An 18,536-nucleotide genomic window follows, 5' to 3' on the forward strand; every position below is an offset into this window, starting at 1 on the left:
CAATCCACAAATCTTGACCAGCTAAAATATTGGTCTACAGCAAATGGATTAGCTATTTCACGGGGATAAAGGGTAAAGTCTTCAATTTGGGTTGGAAATCAATTTCACAAGTATGAGATGGAGGCACAGTTGGACAAGAGATCTGACTATGTGATATACCAGTCCCCTCCCATCCAAAAAAGTCTGTGAGCTAAGCATCCTGGTGTGCCCCAGTCAAGGAGTGAAGGGCCCTACTGTGTACTTGGCTCTAGTCAGATCACACCTGGAATATTGTGTACAGTTCTGGGTGCCATATTTTAGGAAAGACCAGAATGGTGAAGGGACTTCAAGATTCTACTAGATAAGGATCAGTTGAAAGAACTGGATTTGTTTAGTCTGAGATAAGTACATAAGGAGACTTAGGGGAAACATGATGGCTGCCTCTAAGTATCTGAATGTCATGGGAGAGAAGGATTAGATTGGTTTTGCTGGACATCAGAGGGCAGCACAAAAGAGTAACGGCAGAAGTCAGAGAGGTAGATTTGGGTTTGAGATCAGGAAACGATGGCATTTCTGCAAGATTCCAAGTTTTGCAAAGCACATCACAAACATTACCTCATTTGATCCTGACAACAACTGTGCAAAGCGGATGCTATTTATCTCCATTTTACAGATGAGGAAACTAAGACAGGAAGTGGTTCAATAACTTTCTCACATAGCTAGTAAATGTCTGAGACCAGCTCTGAACTCCAAGTCTGTCAACCATCCCATGGAGCAGGCAAGGGCTGTCAAGTGTGTTGTAGAGGTTTTTATGCAGGTACAGGTTGGACTAGATGACCCAGGTCCCTTCCATCAGGGACTATTCTATGGGGCAAACTGCACATTCATAGGGAACTGCATGTATGTGTTAAGTTGCATGTGCCATGTACTTCCCTAAGCCAATTGGCTTCTTGAAGGCCAATCTACATGTCTGGCCTTGTTATTTTTTTAAATCCTTTACTGACACTTTAAAGTTTTTCTGCATTACTGTCATTCCTTGTTAACTTCTCCTTCCCCCAAGATCCCTCCTTTGTAAATAAAGAGAGACCTTTTAACCAAACAAGCCAATACACTGCCTATAACAGGCATGCAGTCAGGACTTGGTTCTTTTTTGGTTATCTGTATTCCCAGTATTTAGCATAGGGCTTGGCACAAAGTAGGTGCTTACCAAATTAGCTAAATTTGTGTATTTTACTGATTCAAAAACATGATTAACGTCATCAATAGTCTTTTTTAAAAATGCAAACTTTATTTTAGGATTCCTAATTCTGGGATGTTTTTGGTCTGCTACTTTATTGGTTATTCTTCATTTGAAAATTGAACCTTGGTCTTCTGGCCTCTGAAGCCATCTCTAGCTGCTACATCACGTTACTTTCTTACATTTTTAATATAATCTCTCGTTTCTATGATTTGTAATTAGACCACGCACCTAACCTCTAGGCCTTACTTTCCTGGTCTGTAAAATGGAGTTGGTCTATATCCGAAGTGCCAGATTTGCACAATTTGGTAATGTTTAACAAAATAAAATACAAACCAACAAAGATTACATTAACTAGTAGTTTTCTAAGTCCATATGCAGCCCAAACAGCGATCTCTTTCTGAGTTTGACACTACAGATTTAGAGACTATTTAAAGCCTCTACCAGCCAGAGGGCACACATGCCAGAGCTGGCAGGGAGCACAAAGGTCACCTAGACCACTCAAAAGTGGGAAGCAGCCTAATGAAAAGAGCTCTAGATTTGGAGTCATCAAACTGAGGGATGAATGTGGTCTTGGCATTGCATCTGGATGACCTCAAGACCTCTGGTTATGAGAGCTGACAAAGAAACATATCCTCAAAATACACACTTCCTCTTTAAGAGAAATTCCTGCAACTAGTTCACCACCTGATTTTTCCTAAACCCATGGTGATGCCACCGCAACCAAGCCTGGTAGTCTTTTCAGAAAAGTGAGGACTGCTAGGCATTCAAAGCACTGCCTAAAAAAAATAGCAAGCTCTTCACCCACAAAGATGCTGTCCACCTGTAAGACTCTCTTCCCCTTACCTGTCCCTCCCCAGACCCCCTCCCCTCAGTAGCAAGCATTTTTGAGATCCCAGTAAACCAGAGAATTGGTGAAAACACCCTTTGGATGCTCAAAACTTTACACAATTTCTTTAGAAAATCTAAACTTTTATTATACAGACTGTATGTATTACACTGAAAATACGTACCCAGAGACAGAAGATCTGTAATATTTTTTACAACTGTACAAAAACCAAGAAATAGAAAACATAAGGGGCTCTGCTGGAGATGAAACATTTTACAAAATGACTTTTTTTCTTTGTTTTTTGTTTTTTTTTAAATAATCAAAGGCACCAGATTCATGGGATGGGGCAGTCTGGCTGGCTGATGTTTTAATTCTTACCCGTCAAATCTTGTCATGAAAATGTTGCTCAGCCTTGAGGGCTACAAACCTGGGTGGAGCCAGATGTCTGGTCCACCCAGAGAAGCCCATCTGTCTTTCACATGATTCAGGCTGAGGAACTAGTCACGGTTCAGGGTAGAGGATGGAAAAAGTATTTTCTCATCTATGGCTCCAGGAAAAGCGCTGCCCTCTGGCTCTCAGGACCCTGTTATGCTACTGAGGACCAGGCAGCAGCACATCAAAGCAAACACAAATTTCAGAGGGTGAGAGCATTTCCCCATGAAACAGCAAAATGTTCCTGTTCCCTAGAGAATCAAATACAGGAAAAACATCTTGCATTCTTCTGAATTGTCTGACGCTGTGATGGCCCCTTAATGCAACATGGACTGACCCAACCAAGGGATGGAGGATCTTCTGTGTTTAGCAACTTCCTAATGTAATTATTTCAAAAACAGATGGACTACTGTTGCCTTTTTTGCTTTGTTAAACCCTACTAAAACTAGACTAACTCCTCTCCCAAAATTAGTAGCTTGACTGAAAAAGTTAAAGAAACAAGTTGTTTTGCTAGGGGGCAGCATAACAGGCCTTTGCTTTATAAATGGGGAAGGTGGTACCTTGCCATTTACTCTTCAAATCTGATCGCATCTCTTGATATCTACGGAAATACAAGGAAATATTAATACGTACATGTGGAAAAACATCTGCTTAGGAAGTGGGAACCCCTCTCTGGAGGGCTACAGTCATTCCTATCCCTTGCCTGTGTATTCCTCCAGTGACTGACTGTGGCCCCAGCAGACCACTGGGATCCTCACTTGTACTGCGCATCCTCTTTCTGGCCATCCAGAGGCCCCACGGATACCACCTCAACTCTGGAGGATGGGAATGGCCACGTTTGGTCACTATCAACCTCGGTCTGGTCTGAGCCCACATCATGGGAGGTGAAGAGTTCTCCCAATTCCAAAGGCTACAAAAGTCCCAAACACTATTCGTGTTTCATGTTTGTATAGCCAGCACCTGCAGTTCAAAGCAGTTAACTTTCTACCTACACACAGATACTTCTTAATAGAAAAATAACTCAGTTAACAATTACCAGAATTCCTCTTTAAAAAAATTTAAATTGGATGAAAGGCCAACAGGAATATCAGTCACTAAAATTAAGAAAAGGCTCTAACTTTTTTTTGGTTAAATTTAACTTTGCAAAAATGTAACAATAAATCCAAAAACAAAACATCTAAAAAAAAACCTTCAAGTCTTCTCTACCTCCCCTCCCCGCAAGAATAACTAAAACCAGGCTTACCATTCATTCCAGAGGACTTACTGGACCTGCACACCGCACAATCAGGAGCTGTCAGATAACACAGGATGGCTCTGAAATTACCCCCAAGAAGCTCTGCTGGGGCCCAGTCCTCATGCCACTGCTACCAGCTGAAGCTCTACACATGTAAACATTCATCTTCAGAGTAGCAATGTGTCTTTGACCTCTGAATTACTGCTCCAACCCCCCCTCAAACAAAGATCTTGATTGTTTCAGACTGGAATCAAAAAGGAAAAGCTAGCATCAGTTTGAAGCAACATGCTTCCCCTCGAAGATGTGACTGAAGAAGCCAAGTGTGGGCCATGGTCAACAGACACACACAAAGGCTTAGAGACCTCAGATAGTTCTTAAGGCTTTAACCAGCAAACACGAAGCACTTCAATGGCCAGAGAACCATTCCCATCCTCTACTTGGGAGCCCTGCAGTAAGACAAATGAGCCTTGCTCATTATCCCAGGCCTACAACGCCACTCTTAGCCCTGGTATGTGCAGATATAAATTAACCTAGCCATAAGTCTTAGTAAAAGGGGCAGGAGCCCCAGTTTTTGATATGCATTCTCATAGCTGCTCCCACTGACATTCTCACCTCTTCCCTATGTCCCCAGGCAAAAACAACCCCTGATGCCTGCTCATGGGTAAGTCCAAGGACTGGTATGACAAACCATCCCACCACACGTCCTGGTCTACTCAGAGACATATAACCTTTCTCGATGCTCCAGCCCTTGGAAGCCTGTGGGCAGATACCACCAATGTCCAGCCAGACTGCCAGCAGGGCAAAGGGTCAATCAGGTAGCTTGCAAGCAGTATGAGAGTGTTAGTTTTGGCAATATCTGATGTCCCAATACTAAGGGGTAAATGGAGTCTTCCGTGCTCATCTAAGCTAAGGAGAGATTAAATGCTCCTCCTGGGAGTCCCTATTTTACAGTGCACTGATACTGATACATTCAGACTGCACACGATTCCCCAGCTCTCCTCACATGCCATTTTTTTCTTAGCAACATGAGCTAAAGCACAAGGTCGTACAAATCTGCAGGGAATTTATGCTCTTGGCTTAAGAGAAAATTTGAAAGCAATTCCATAAATCATCTTTCCTTCCCGAGTTTGGAATGGAGCTCTCCTCTGCCAGGAGGAAGTTCTTGGATGCGACACACTCAATCCATCTTTTCCGTTTTGGAAACCCTACCAATCTACCAGGCCTTGGTCTGTGCAGCTGTCACTCAGCACACACTCCCAAGGGGGGACTATTTAAAAGTTAGACAGCCTGGAAGGGAACAAGAAACAGAGTGTGGATGTCCTTGGGTGAAGGGCTATCTCTGCTTTCTTCACAGCAGAGGTGGCTGCCCATGCTTGGCGTGGTCCCCGCAGTCTTGTCCCGGATCCTCTAGGAAACATTGGTTATGGGCTTATACTTCTTGAGCCTGGTCCACTGGCCAGTGGCATAGTTCATTTCAAAGACTGTGTCAACTAACATGGTGGTGCTCCCTGTGCCGTCAGCTTTGTCAAGGACTTCTGTGTGTTCACTGAGTTTGATCTGGATGATGTCACCCTGCTCTTGGCAAGGGTTCTCTGTGCAGACAACAAACACCAGAAAAAAGAGAATCAAGTGAAAAAGGAAAATAAAGATTTAGAATGTGTGCTGCAAAGTGCAATCCATTTAGTTAATTTCTCAAAAAATAGTAAGATACAGGTCATTTCCTACCCCATTCAGAATACAATGAAAGACAAAATATATAGTGTTTTTTAAGGAAATAAACCGCCATTATACAATTTTCCTGCATAAGGAGACACCAGCCCAGATTACTACGGTGATTTACATAGCTCTATGAGATATCTTCACTTGTGATTTTCCTCCTCTGAGCCCTCACTGTGAGGCAGGAAAGACCCAATGCCCTCAAGGACTACAAGGGCTGGAGTACAAGCTGGGACAAGGCTTCAGGTGCAGCAGTCCCAGTGACAGGACTCAGCTAGTAAGGCCACAGAGGTTCAGCACCAGGAACGCAGTCAGGAGGGGAACCAATGTTGTCTGGCCACAGTAATTTATGAGATCAAGCTGCTGAGAAGAGCTCAGCTTCTGAGCTACACTTGGGGATGGAGGGAAGGGAAGGGGAGAAATCTTTCCCAGTGAAACCACACTTGATCTTTGAAGTCCTACAGTCTTTTTTGCTCTATTACCCTACCTGGGTTCAGGGTTAGACAATGTGTCAAATGGACCAGCCAACCTGGCGGAGGCTGGCTGTGTTCAGTTCAAAGCATAAATACAAATGAAAATCTATTTCATAGACAAATGGACCATAAAAACCTCTCAAAGGTGGGGAGAGAAAAATTTGGAACTAAAAATCTCATAAAAAATGAATGATGAAACCATCTTTATATATAATTGGAAAAAATAAAATACTATTTACCTAAAAAAATAAAAACAAAAACTTAAACCCCCTCAAAGGGTAGTAGAGAAATGCCTCCTCACCCCTGGATCCCGCCATGAAGCCCAGGATGAGTGCTTTCTCGGGCCTCGTCACTTTGTTTGCGGTCTTGAACATTTCTTGTGCAGCACACATTTGCTCCCTCTGAAAACAAGAGAATAGATAGAGATATGTCAGAAGAAGAGCCATCACATTTTTACCTGATATGAAAACTATCTCTGGTTTGAAGTCTAACTGAAGTTCTTCCAAAAGCCCTGGAGCACAGCCAGACACATTTTAGTGAACAGTCCTGTGGAGGAAGGTGGAGGAAGGAGCCTGACCTCTCTGAGCCTGGGTGTGAGCTCTGGCCCATCTCCTAGGCCGAAGAAGCTTCAAGGCCAGGCATGGCCCCCCTGACAAGTCACAACAGGGTAGAGACTTTTCTCGAGAGCTATAGTGGAAAGAGGACCCACCTGAGGAAATCACAGATCTCACAAAGTAACTGAAGTCAGCCCTCAAGCCCAACCATCTACATTTATTTGTACAGAAGTCACTAATCTTTCTGCAAGTGACAAAGTGAACTTTCAGGACCTGTTGGTCCCCTCTCTCCTGTTCTCATTCTTTTCATCCCTCTCAGAGTACCTGTTCACTGCTGCAGGTGCAAGCCATAACACCTGGGGAACACAGATTTAGTGCTGGAAGGGACTTTTGGGCCATTTAGGCCTCATTTTAAAGGAAGTTAGAGGAAGCTGAGGTCCAGAGAATTTAAGTTACTGAACTCTCAAGTTCTCTGAATTCAAATCGAGCTTTTCCTCCCCATGAAATCGAGTTATCATTGTCTGGATCATCTCTTTCCTAACATACACTTCCCCCAACTAACAAGTTGCCTCAAAGACCCCCAAGTAAACAGGCAATTCATCACCATTGACTTTCATGGGCTAGACGCAGCTAACCACGGTGTGATGGCAAGCCATAAAAGGGAACATGACATCATGCAAAAAGGAAGAGTCCAAAAGAGGGCGGGCACATTATCCTCTACTGTGGTCAGACTATATCTGGAGTGCTCTGTTCAGGTCTACAAGCCACATTTTAGGAAAACCATTGGCAAAGTGGGAAAGAGGAGGCGGATGGGAGACCATATCAAATGAAAGTATGTGGAGAGGGATGCATGCTGTCTTCAGGTATTTGAAGGGCTGTCATGGGGTAGACATATTAGACTTGCTCTCTTAGTCTCAGAAAGTAGAACTGGAAGCAGGCCGTAGAGCTTGGAGAGGTGATTTGGTCTGATATAAGTGGAAGTAGGTGCCTTGGACAGCTGGGAGCTCTCTGTCCCTGGAAGGCAGGGTGGACACTTGGTCAGAGATTTTACTGAGTGTATTTTTATTCATGTATAGATTGAACTAAGCATCTTCTGAGGTCTCCTCCTTCTGTAAGTGGGAACCACATCTCTGATAAAAGCCTCATTTCTCAATATATAGAGAACTGAGTCAAATTTTTAAAAACATAAATCATTCCCCAGTTGATACATGGTCAAAGGATTTGAACAGGCAGTAATCAGACAAATCAAAGCTATCCATGGTCATATGAAAAAATGATCTAAATCACTATTGATTAGAGAAATGCAGATGAAAACAAATGCAAATAAAAACTCTGAGGTACCACCTCACATCTATCGGACTGGCTGCTAATATGACAAAAAAGGAAAATGCTGAAAGGGATGTGGGAAAACTAGGACACTAATACACTGTTGGTGGAGTTGCGAGATGATCCAATCATTTTGGAGACCAACTTGGAACTATGCCCAAAGAGCTATAAAACTGCATACCCTTTGATTCAGCAGCACCTCTACTAGGCCTAGGTCTATGTCAGATATATACAAAAAAAGGAAAAAGGATCTATTTGTGAAAAAAATATTTATAGCACCTTTTTTTGTGGTGGATAAGAATTGGAAATAAAAAGGATGCCCATCATTTGGTAAATGGCTAAACAAGCCATGATCTATTATTGTGAAGGAATATTATTGTGCTATAAGAAATGACAAGCAGGATGATTTCAGAAGACCCTGAAATGATTTTTCCTTAGGAAAGGAACTGAGGCATAGTGAACAGAACCATTGTACACAGGAAGAGCAATACTGTACGTGAAGAACTGGGAATGACTTTGCTATTCTCAGTAATGCAATGATCCAAGATGACTGTCATTAGTCCTCTGGAATTCCAAAGGACTAATTATGAAGTATGCCATCTATTTCTAGAGAAAGAACTGATATTGTCTGAATACAGACTGAAGTACGCTATTTTTTCACTTTCATTGTTTTCTTTTATTTGAATCTTCTTAATGAAAATGTTTCCTAATAGGGAAATGTTTTCCATAACTGCGCATGTATAGCCTATATCTGATTGCTTACCATGCCAGGGAGGAGGGAAGGAAGGGAGAGACAGAATATGGAACTTAAAATAAGAAAGTGGCTTCTAAGCAGAAACTTTAAAGACTTGATGGAGTCAGAGATTCTAAGAGGGGCAGGTGAGTGGGAAGAGTAGACGTACCGTGAGGGACAGGCCTTTCTTGGGTTGCGGCTGTGGTGCTGGCTGAGTCTGCGGCACCACTGGAGGAGTCTGGGCTGCAGGGGCAATGGCAGGCAGGGTCGTAGGGGTCAGAGGTGAGGTAGGTGGAGCAGCAGCTGCAGGAGCAGGGTTGGCATTGCTGTTGTACATGGGTGTTCTCTGCTTGAACTGAGCAGAAAGAGTAGTGTTTGCGGTGGCAGGCTCATCTGGCTGTCGAATGGCCTGCAAGGTCTCTCGAGCCGAAGGAGCTGCAGGTACAAAGTTAAAGGAATTAAAGCTTAATTTCATGCCTAATACAAACTTGCTTCTTCATATCATCACTCAAAATTGACTCAGCTTTTCAAAAGAGGCAAAGGACTCTGCAAAAGGGAATAAAACACCAAGTGCAACAGTGAGAAGCTGGTGACGGGATAGTAAGCACTCAGCCCGGTGGGGGAGTCAGCTGGATCAGCAATGGGCTGCAGCCTCCTTCTCTCCTCGGCAGTGCCAGGACTTCATGTTCTCTGGTAAGGTGTGGAAGCTTCACCCCCAGCTAAAAAAAGACAAGATCCTCTGGCTTCCAGTTTAGATTCTAGTTGGCATATGAGGTTAACACAAACGAAGCCATGAAGGTCACAGGGAAGGCCTGGATTCCCTGAAAGTACCGAGAGTGCAGCACACAAGCAGCCATTCGTGACCCAACTAGCACTTGTTGGTTTGGAGTCCACTGGGAGAGGGGCAGGTGGAGGTGCCTGTCAAATGAGAGCGAGCCTCGGCTGGGGCTCCTCCCAGATCTAACTCTCTGATCACAGAGCCTTTGACAGCAAGACTCCATCCCCAAGTCCTCTGCTGCTGCTGCTTCATTCATCGGAGCCAACAAGGAACAAGGTGCTGGGGACCCAACAGACAGTGGCAGCATGGTCCTGGCCTTTCAGAGATGACGCCAGTGGTGTGAAGAAATGCCATGAGGAGGGCTCAGAGTGTGAAGGAGCACCTGTGCAGGGTGTGCATGGGCATGGAGATATGCATATCCATCCTCTTGGTATTCCCTTCTGAATTCAACTCTGGCTGTCACAGCTACACATCTGTCCAATCAATGTGACAATCTACAATGAGCTAAGAGGACCGTTAGCCTCCAGGTCACCCTCCAGGACAGACAGCACTGTGTCCCCGCTGGCTGCCTTTGGCAGCACTCACACCGGGCTACCAGGACTTTCCATGAATGTGGTCACCAGCAAGACCACACTTTTATTCTTGTTCTCGCTTTTTCAGGGTCTAGCACGGAAGAAGTGAAGCCCAGACCTCACAGAAGCCCGTTCCTTGCCTTCACCTGCCCACCCAGAGCTGGTCTCCCTCTTGCAGAGCTGCATTGACTTGACCATCTTTGATGGGTGAAATCACCAGCAAGGTAGGCTGAATTAACTGAGCTGAGCCAAATGGTACCTGGTGTCAGGAACCAGAGACACCTTCCCAAAAACCTGTCCAAGACCCTCTTGTCATTCAAACCATTTGTTTCTCTACCAGGACAAAAAGCCTTGGACAAAAGCCACAGTGACACCTGTCTTCCCCTAACTTTGCTGTAGAGGCTCCTCTAGCAGAGGGGGAGACTTCCTCTCCCTCTCAGACAGAGCTATTTCTCTCTCCTCCTCCTGTCCCCACCTAAGGGGTCATAAAGGCTGTTGGCCACAAAAATATAACATTCATACTTAGGGTTCTTTTCTTGTCAAGTTTGGACTTAGGCTCTTTTATTTTAGCTGGAAATATCTAAAATCTACACCAGCAGAACTACAAAGAAAGGAAAAAAGCCTTGAGAATGACATTTAACCACCTCATCCTCCCCATTTACCCCTCTATAATGAGAGTAATTACTTTAACATTTTAAATACAGACATGCCACAGTGCTCTGCAATCTGGGCTGATCTCAGCTTGCTGCCCAAAGCCCAGGGACTCCCACAGCTACAGGGCAAACTACAGGAGTTGCAGTCTGCTTAGGCTACCATGTTTTCCTTCCACAATTGCCTACTGCTTAGGGAATCCTGGCAATCATATATATGTTGCTGGGCAGGGTGCCAAGGGGCAGGGGGCAAGGAGAATTTTCACCTTCTGGATTAGAAGCTGGCCACACTCTTTTTTTAGTGGCCCTGAGGCCAAGGAGAAAAACAGAAGGAAGTATCTCAGCCTCAGGGACAGCATCAGAATATCCTCAGAGGTGGCTGAGTATGGGATGTGTTCAGACCAGGAGAGCTTGGCAGAAGTACCCACTGCAGGGGAGTAGCATTTTCACATAAGGCTGGAAAGACACAGGCTCCAGCCTGTGGAAGTCCAGGTAAGGAAGCTGACTCGCACTCAATCAGCAATAGCAAGTCATGGGAGAGTTTGCAAACTTAGATGAGAAACACTTTTTTTCTCAAATGTTTTAAAACTGTTAGGCAGGAGGCATGTAAGAAGATGGAAGATGAAATCAAACACATCCGCTCACCTGAGCTCACAGCTTCCTCTGCCCACTCCTTCCCTGCTGCTCTCACACTCCTGTCAGCCCCCCAAACATTACAGCATCCTTGGCTGCTGGCCATCCTGGCTACACCTTCCTAGGCACAACCCCTCACTCCTTGACACTAGGCCCAGACTCTTCCATGGAGACCATCATTCGACAGTCCTCTTCTTGGAAGTTCCCTTCATCTGTCTCTCTTCTCTAGTGCCCTGTTCAGATCCTGGTTTTAGTGATCTACTGACCTGGATCACTCTGCTCCCTGACCAGAGTTCAGCTCACTTGTATCTAGTGCCTGACTGAGGTTCTATGAGCCCAAAGGTCATTCCCTACTCCAGTTCAGTACCCAGCTTAGAGCATTCTCCTCCCTAACCAAAGCCATTCAAACCACCTGGCTTCTCAGTTGTAGAGCTTGTACCTTGAAGCCACCTCAGGCACTAACCCATGAATGATCTCACCATCGCCCATAACTAATTCACACCCTAAACTTCTTCCCTCAGCCCACAACCACCTCTCTTTCTCTCTCTCCCTCTTTACCACTATGCCCACACAGCCGTACTCTCCTCTGCAGCTCCTCCTCAAAGTCCCACCTTTGGCTCTCCTACATACATCGTGCTGAATGCACCCTGGTATCACAACTGTGGTAATTGAGCAAATTAACAAATTCACATTATATACAATCTCATTTTGGCCCATTCTTTTATTCCTCTCAGATCAGCACACTCCCTATAACAACTGCCCCAAACGTCTCCTCCTCTACCTCCAGCTTCCCAAATCATCCACTAGTATGTGTTTCTCTCAGGAGGACCTTACATCTTCCTTTACTGAACAAACAGAGGTCATCCCTCCAGAGTTTGCTCTTCTCCTTCATACCACCACCTATCCTCTCCTCCTTTGTCCCAATTTCTGACATAAAGGTGGCCTTTCTTCCAGTCAAAGCTGACCTCTCTTCTTGGGCCTTGACCGCATTGTCTCCAGGTAGCTGGCCCTTCTCTCTCTTCAATCTCTATCTCCTCAGAACCAGGACACCTTTATACACAGCAACAACCACAGTGGGCGAGGATTTTTTTTGGTACACTTAGAACTTCATTGCAATGCAAGGATTTGAAAAATTCCCAATGGACTCTTAAGGCAAAATGCCTTCCACATCCAGAGAAAGAACTATGGAATTCGATCGCAGAATGCAGCAGATCATTTTCTTTTGTATTATGTTTTGGTTTGTTTTATGATTTCTCCCATTCATTTTAATTCTTCTTTGCAACATGACTATGGTGAAAATGTATTTAATAGGAATGTATGTGTAGAATCTATACAAAATTGTATGCCATCTCAGGGAGGGAGGGGGGAAGGAGGCAAAGGGAGGGGGAAAAAATCTAAGTTGCATGGAAGTGATTGTAGAAAACTGAAAACAAATAAAATAATTTTTTTTAAAAAAAAGAGAAAAATCTCTATCTCCTATCTCCTTCCATGCTGCCCACACACATGCCCTAGTCATGTACTTCATCTGATCCTGCCACTCTTTTCTCTGTTCCCTTTCACAGTCAAACACTTAGGAAAGGATGGCCAGATTCACTACCTCTCCTTCCTCCCCTCCCCATTACTTCACAGACCATGGCTATCTGGCATTATTTGTTTCCACATCAGATTCAGAATCTATGCTTTTTGTTATTCCTAAAACTTAGACATGTTACAGAATAAATTCATTCAGTTAAAAACAAAACATCCTGGTTCTGTCTGAATGGAACTGAGCTGGAAGGATTTATTATTATAAGATACTTTTTTCTTCCTCTGAATGAAATACCTTTTAAGTGAATGTAAGTTAGATATCCAGAAAAGTATTTCAAGGAGTGATACAAGTAAAAGACTACTTACCTGGCTGTGTTTCAGAGCTTGGTATATAGGATGACGATGGAACCACACTCGGAGTTGCAGGCAAGTAGCTTGTAGAAGGTAGTGCGGGTTCATTGTTCAAAGAACCAAGTTTCTGTAAAAGTTTTTGCAATTCCTCATGGGTTATAAGACTAACTACAAAAAACCCTGATCTTAAATTTTAAAAAGTTACATTCTCCCACGATTTCAAATAACTCTATTCGCTAGTCTCACAACTTTATATGTATATGACTTCTAGCTTTTCTTCTAGCTTCCCCAGATATTGTTATTCTTGCCACAACCTTGAAAAAAGTGGAAATCTGGGTTCAAAGTAAGATGATCTGCCATAGTATGACCTAGTGGCAGAGAAATTTTGTGATCTTTCCCCTGCTAGACTGAGACTTCTGGTAGGCTTGATCATTCTCAAAAGACAAACAGGAGACACAATCCTCTCCTCCTTTAAGGGAAAAAGACAGATATTTCTGTCTGTATCTCACATGTCAAATCTGGGTCATGACCAGCATGGAGAGGATCCTTTTCCATGTGAGCTGAGTGTCTTAAAATAAATGCAATCATATACTTGATATTTTTTGATGGATTTGCACAGAAGATAAACAAAAGTTCATGAATTAAAGTCTAAAACTATACTTTCATCAAAGTAAAAGGCCAAGTTAACTCCAGAGAACTTTTAACAAAACTATCATTAAATATACAGATGATGTTAAGACCAACCTGGGTAGAGACAAGGCCAGCAGCATAATCAGGAGTAGCATTTTCGACAACAGTTTCTTCTTTGGCTTGCTTTTCCACAACTTCTGCATCTATTAATGATTTTTTACAAAAGACCTATGTAAACCATTTGTTAAAAATATCCTACTCCATTAAGAAACAAATCCAGTCTTTAGCTCTTCTCTAGAGAAAGTATGACTTTGAAATTTTATGTACTAAGTTCAAGTCTGTTTTGAAATCTCCAAACTTAAAATTAAATTTAAACCTACTGTCACTAATTCATAGAACACTATCTATAAGAGGAGAAAATTAATATTTAGAGAGAGTCTCAGACTGATGTGATTCTCCACACCCTCTGCTCCTGTTTCGCCCACAGTAACAGGTATAAGTAGGTGGCATGCTGGTAGTCTCCAATGAACACTTAAGCACATGAAGTGTTGTGACAAAAAGGAGGTGAGGCTGTCACAGAGAAAGACAGGAGTAATAGAAGGATAAACTCAATATTACACAACTGTCAACAAAAAACAAGGTAAAGACCTCCACTGGAGATGGCAGTCTACACCAAGGAGGATCCACATGGATGAGATCCAAGATCTACTATAATTTGTGGTAAAATAAAATGTGAAAAGTAAGTCCCTCATTAGGGATGAAACAAACTACAACTGGAAAGCAGGAAACGCATGCTTCCAGGGAAGTTATCTAGTCCAAAAACAATTGAGCAAGAGGTCAATTTTAGATTCTAAGTCCTTCATTTTACAGACGGGGAGGGTCCCCCTTCCTTCTCTGGGGGTCAGTTTTCTATTTGGCAAAGGGAAAAGCTTTTGTGCCAGCTCTGAAGTCCCGTAATCCCAGGGTTCTACGGCATTTCCCCAATTCCTTGAAAAGCCAAAATAACATTTTCAAACATCCTTTAGTAGAGAGGAGGTGGGCAGTGAACCCATAACACATACCTAAAGTCTTTCTTCTTCTTTTCGCCTCTCGGCCTGCACCAACCATATCAAGCTCTGAAATATCTAGTAACTGCCAAAAAAACAAAATTGAAAACCTTTATTAAAACAGAAAACAGCAAATAATATGACTTTACTTCAAAGGCTACCATCCTGTGGAAGAAGAAAGAAATGCTACAGGAAGTCCAAAACAATATGCCCACCTTTACTCCCCGTTCCTTTCGTAGAGGGGTTCGAGACGGGGGGATAGGAGTCCGGTTTCCAGCAGGACTAAAAACACTGGGTGTTGTTGGGCTTCTGAAAGGAGCCTGCTTTGGGATGCCTTTAAGAGGTGCTAAAAGAGGACAACAATGAGGGAAGGAGACAAGCGGAGCAGTGAGAAATAATTTTACAAGTCATATTCAAAAACCCCACCCAAAGGTAGGATACATTTGACTGAAAACACCACTAACAGATAAAGCAGCAATATAAAACTCCTCTTCTAATACTCCACATGCAGTCTGAGTGGAAGACGTGGCTCTGAAACAAGAGTGGACCAACTACAGGCTGTTTCTTGAGCTCAAAATGGTCTTTACATCTTAAGATACAATAAAGCTCTTTTAAATTGCATAAAACATACTTACCTAATGGGCTGTACAAAAATAGGGTTAGACAAACTTGAAAAAGCAAGTTGCATGGTTTAATAGCTCTGTATGCCTTAGTTAATTAACCTGGTGATCTGCATATAATTATTTGGGTGAACGTACTTTACAATTATAATATAACCACAAAGACAATAATACCATGTCACCAAACTACTGACATACTTATGAACTACTGGAAATTTGATCGAACACAGCACTAAGGGGCCTACTATGAATAAGGCTAGACGGGCAAACTTAAGATTGAAACGCACACTTCACTTTACACATTCTGACACATCTTTGCAGGCAATGACTGTATGTGTAAGGTTTATAAAATTCATCTTGTCTTATCACATGTAACTGATAGCAGTTCAGAAATTTAATGTTCATTTTATACTTCATAGGTTTTATGCATCTGACTGAATTTTTCAAATGGGAAAAGAATAAATATCTTCAAATCAAACTACCAAATAGCACAATGGGGCAGCTCACAAACCTCTTCCTTACAAACACCTAGAGACAAGCTAGGGATGCCTTCTTGTGTGTCTGCAAACCTTCTGCCTCCAATTTAAACACTAGAAGTTGTGGAACTCTTACTTGTGGTATCAATCTTCTTGACCAGTCCCCTTCCTTTGGCGTGGAAAGGTACTCCGGCTGTTTTCTTGAGCTGCTGGGCAGTCTCAGTGGCTACAAGAGAAAAGAGCATGAGTCATAAGCATCTATTCCCACAAACTGCTTTTCTGAAACAAACGGAACTGCTGCTCATTTAGAATGCAAGCCTGAGCAGAGCTTAAAGAAGCAGCTTTTTGTAAAGGCAGTCTTCACACTTAATGGACCAAGTTACTGGGAATGGTCACTTGGGATCTGAATGCTTTTTCCCGTGGGTATGTGGTAAGACCAGCCTAAAGAAGCCTACTTAAACCATAAGAGCTGAGATACTGATTAACTGCAATGAAACAGGAGTAGAAGAGTCTAATGCAACATCCATTAAAAACAAAAAATAAAGCTGCATGTGTGTTTTACTCCCAAATGCTGGTGTCTGAAAAAAAAAATTTAAACTAGAAGAGGATGAGGAAAAAAAATTTTCAAAAAGTTGAAGAATGCAAAGGAAATTTTTGGGCAGTTTTTGGTAGCACTGGCTCTTCAATATTTCTAATTTCAATTCAAACCTTAGCAGCTATTTTCCCACATGGGCCTATCACTAGCACAATGTTTACTTCTACCACTGGTGGCAGTGTCTTTTTTTAGCTCACAAAAGGAATGGAGATGAATGGATGCAGTACATACTTTTCAGCACTGTGCTTGGTGAAATCTGAAATGATAAATAAGTGATTTGTCATCATCCCCATTCTCTTCTTCCTCATCAAATTCATTTTCCTATGTCAGTCTAGGCAACAGTGACAAGATATCGGACACCAAATAATTGAGCTATGAAAAGCAGTAAAGGGAAGGCAGTGCATGCATGCCATATCCCCCAGGCTAGAGAAAAGAAAGTGGGGAGCGGGGTGTGTCGTCAGACAAGCAGGCAGCACTGCTGGGTCAGGACAGCACAGCTGTTGAACAAAGGAGGGCCAGGGGCTGAAGGGGAAGCACTAAATCACTTCGCTGTAAGGTAGCTATAAAACATTTAAGGCACATTAAGGCTCTAAAGTGCCTTCTGTTAGGATATTTTATTCTAATTCCTTGAAAATTTTTATTTTTCATTTGGGATTAAATATCAGACTGTTAAATTAACCAAAACATCTTATTCCCTAGCCATTCTGGATAAGCAACAATATAACACAATTCCAGGTGTTAAGTTCAATGCAAAATGGGGACACAGACAAAATCCAACTTATTTCCCGTCTCTCCCCCAATCAGCAATACTACCATTTCTATTCAACTCTGACAAGGATCTGGAGAAACTAAGTTAGGAAACAGTTCCCATTTTCAATAACAGGTAAAAAGCTTAAGTACTAAACTGAAAATAATCTGCGTCTCACAAAAACACAAAAGTTACAAAAATAAATAAGACTCTTTCCTCAATTATCTTCAAATTTTTATAGGATCATAGATTTAGACATAGATTCTCTTAGAATCCATCTGACCCACCTCCCTAGTTTTACAGATTAGGAGAAAAGGGCGCAGAGAAGTGATGTGTTCAACCAAGGTCACAGAGGCAGAGCTGGCATTTGAACCCAATATGTCAGACTCCACTCCAGTCCCCCTATACAGATTCCTGTAATTTAATAAAGATGTTCTTCCAGGATAGGTATATGATATGGTAAAGTATCCTTTAAAAGGCTCATGGCATGGAAGGCTGAGGAAAGCTTTTGAGTTAACCTGGGTCAAGTCCTTCCTCTGACACTGTAAACTCTGGAAACCCAGGTTGGATCCCAGTGCCCCAAGGCCATGCTCCCAGAGCCCTGGAGAGGAGATGGAGGATCTGTTCCTAAATGTAGTATCTGCTGCTGTCTAATAAGAGCTCCTGCCTTGGACACAGAGAGCTCCTTCCGAAACAAACTCTGCCAGTGCTTCACAAGCCAAGGCTCCAAGTCATTCTCCAACTTACAAAGAAGATGCTCATTGGTGGAGGTGGTACCCCACATTAATAAAGATCACATTTCTGGACCCCAACAAACAAAAATATTATTTAGGGAGCTTTGAATTGAAAGTGATGTGTAATATGGGCCCAAAGCAGGAGATTCAGATTTTAGTCCAAGTTCTGTCACAAGCCTGCTGTAGAACTTAAGGCAAGTCCCATATATCTCTGGACCTCAGTTTCTTTATCTGTCAATTCAATCCAACAAACATTGATTAAGAAAATACAACACTCACTGTGCTATGCTAGATATTGAGAATATGGAGATGAATGAAAGCACACTTAGAATTGATGGAGTTTAATAACTGTCCAAAGGGAATTAGAAAAGATGATTTCTCTGGCCCCTTCCAGCTCAAACAAATCATTTGACAACCTGCCTTGGCTTTCTAAATCTAAACCTGGGAAAGAACAAAAGTGATGCTGACATTTCCTGCTGTGAAGGCAACTTGTTCTAATTTTGCTTTTATGAAAAAAGACTTCAAGGGAATTTGTGAAACAGAATGAAAGGGGATCATATACCTGCACCAAGGCAGTCCTGCTTACTTTTCCTTAAAACGTAAAATATTTCCCCAGGTATAAAAAATACAACCTAGTAAAATTTCTATCACACAAACTTGAGG

At 42.6% G+C, this 18,536-nt stretch overlaps 1 protein-coding gene across 1 annotated transcript in view; it reads right to left on the reverse strand.

Moving 5' to 3' along the window:
- Positions 1-2,167: 2,167 nt before the first annotated feature.
- Positions 2,168-18,536, reverse strand: part of NELFA (negative elongation factor complex member A) — a 36,074-nt gene continuing 19,705 nt past the window's right edge. The window contains exons 4-11 of the mRNA XM_072620017.1: positions 15,933-16,022; positions 14,916-15,046; positions 14,716-14,785; positions 13,769-13,857; positions 13,040-13,151; positions 8,683-8,948; positions 6,202-6,301; positions 2,168-5,303 (exon numbers count right to left, since the gene is read on the reverse strand). Coding sequence (XP_072476118.1) covers positions 5,119-5,303; positions 6,202-6,301; positions 8,683-8,948; positions 13,040-13,151; positions 13,769-13,857; positions 14,716-14,785; positions 14,916-15,046; positions 15,933-16,022 — 1,043 coding nt within the window. The 3' untranslated portion in view covers positions 2,168-5,118. The remainder of the gene's footprint in view (positions 5,304-6,201; positions 6,302-8,682; positions 8,949-13,039; positions 13,152-13,768; positions 13,858-14,715; positions 14,786-14,915; positions 15,047-15,932; positions 16,023-18,536) is intronic.

Source organism: Notamacropus eugenii, chromosome 6, assembly GCF_028372415.1.
Source record: "Notamacropus eugenii isolate mMacEug1 chromosome 6, mMacEug1.pri_v2, whole genome shotgun sequence".
NCBI lineage: Eukaryota > Metazoa > Chordata > Mammalia > Diprotodontia > Macropodidae > Notamacropus > Notamacropus eugenii.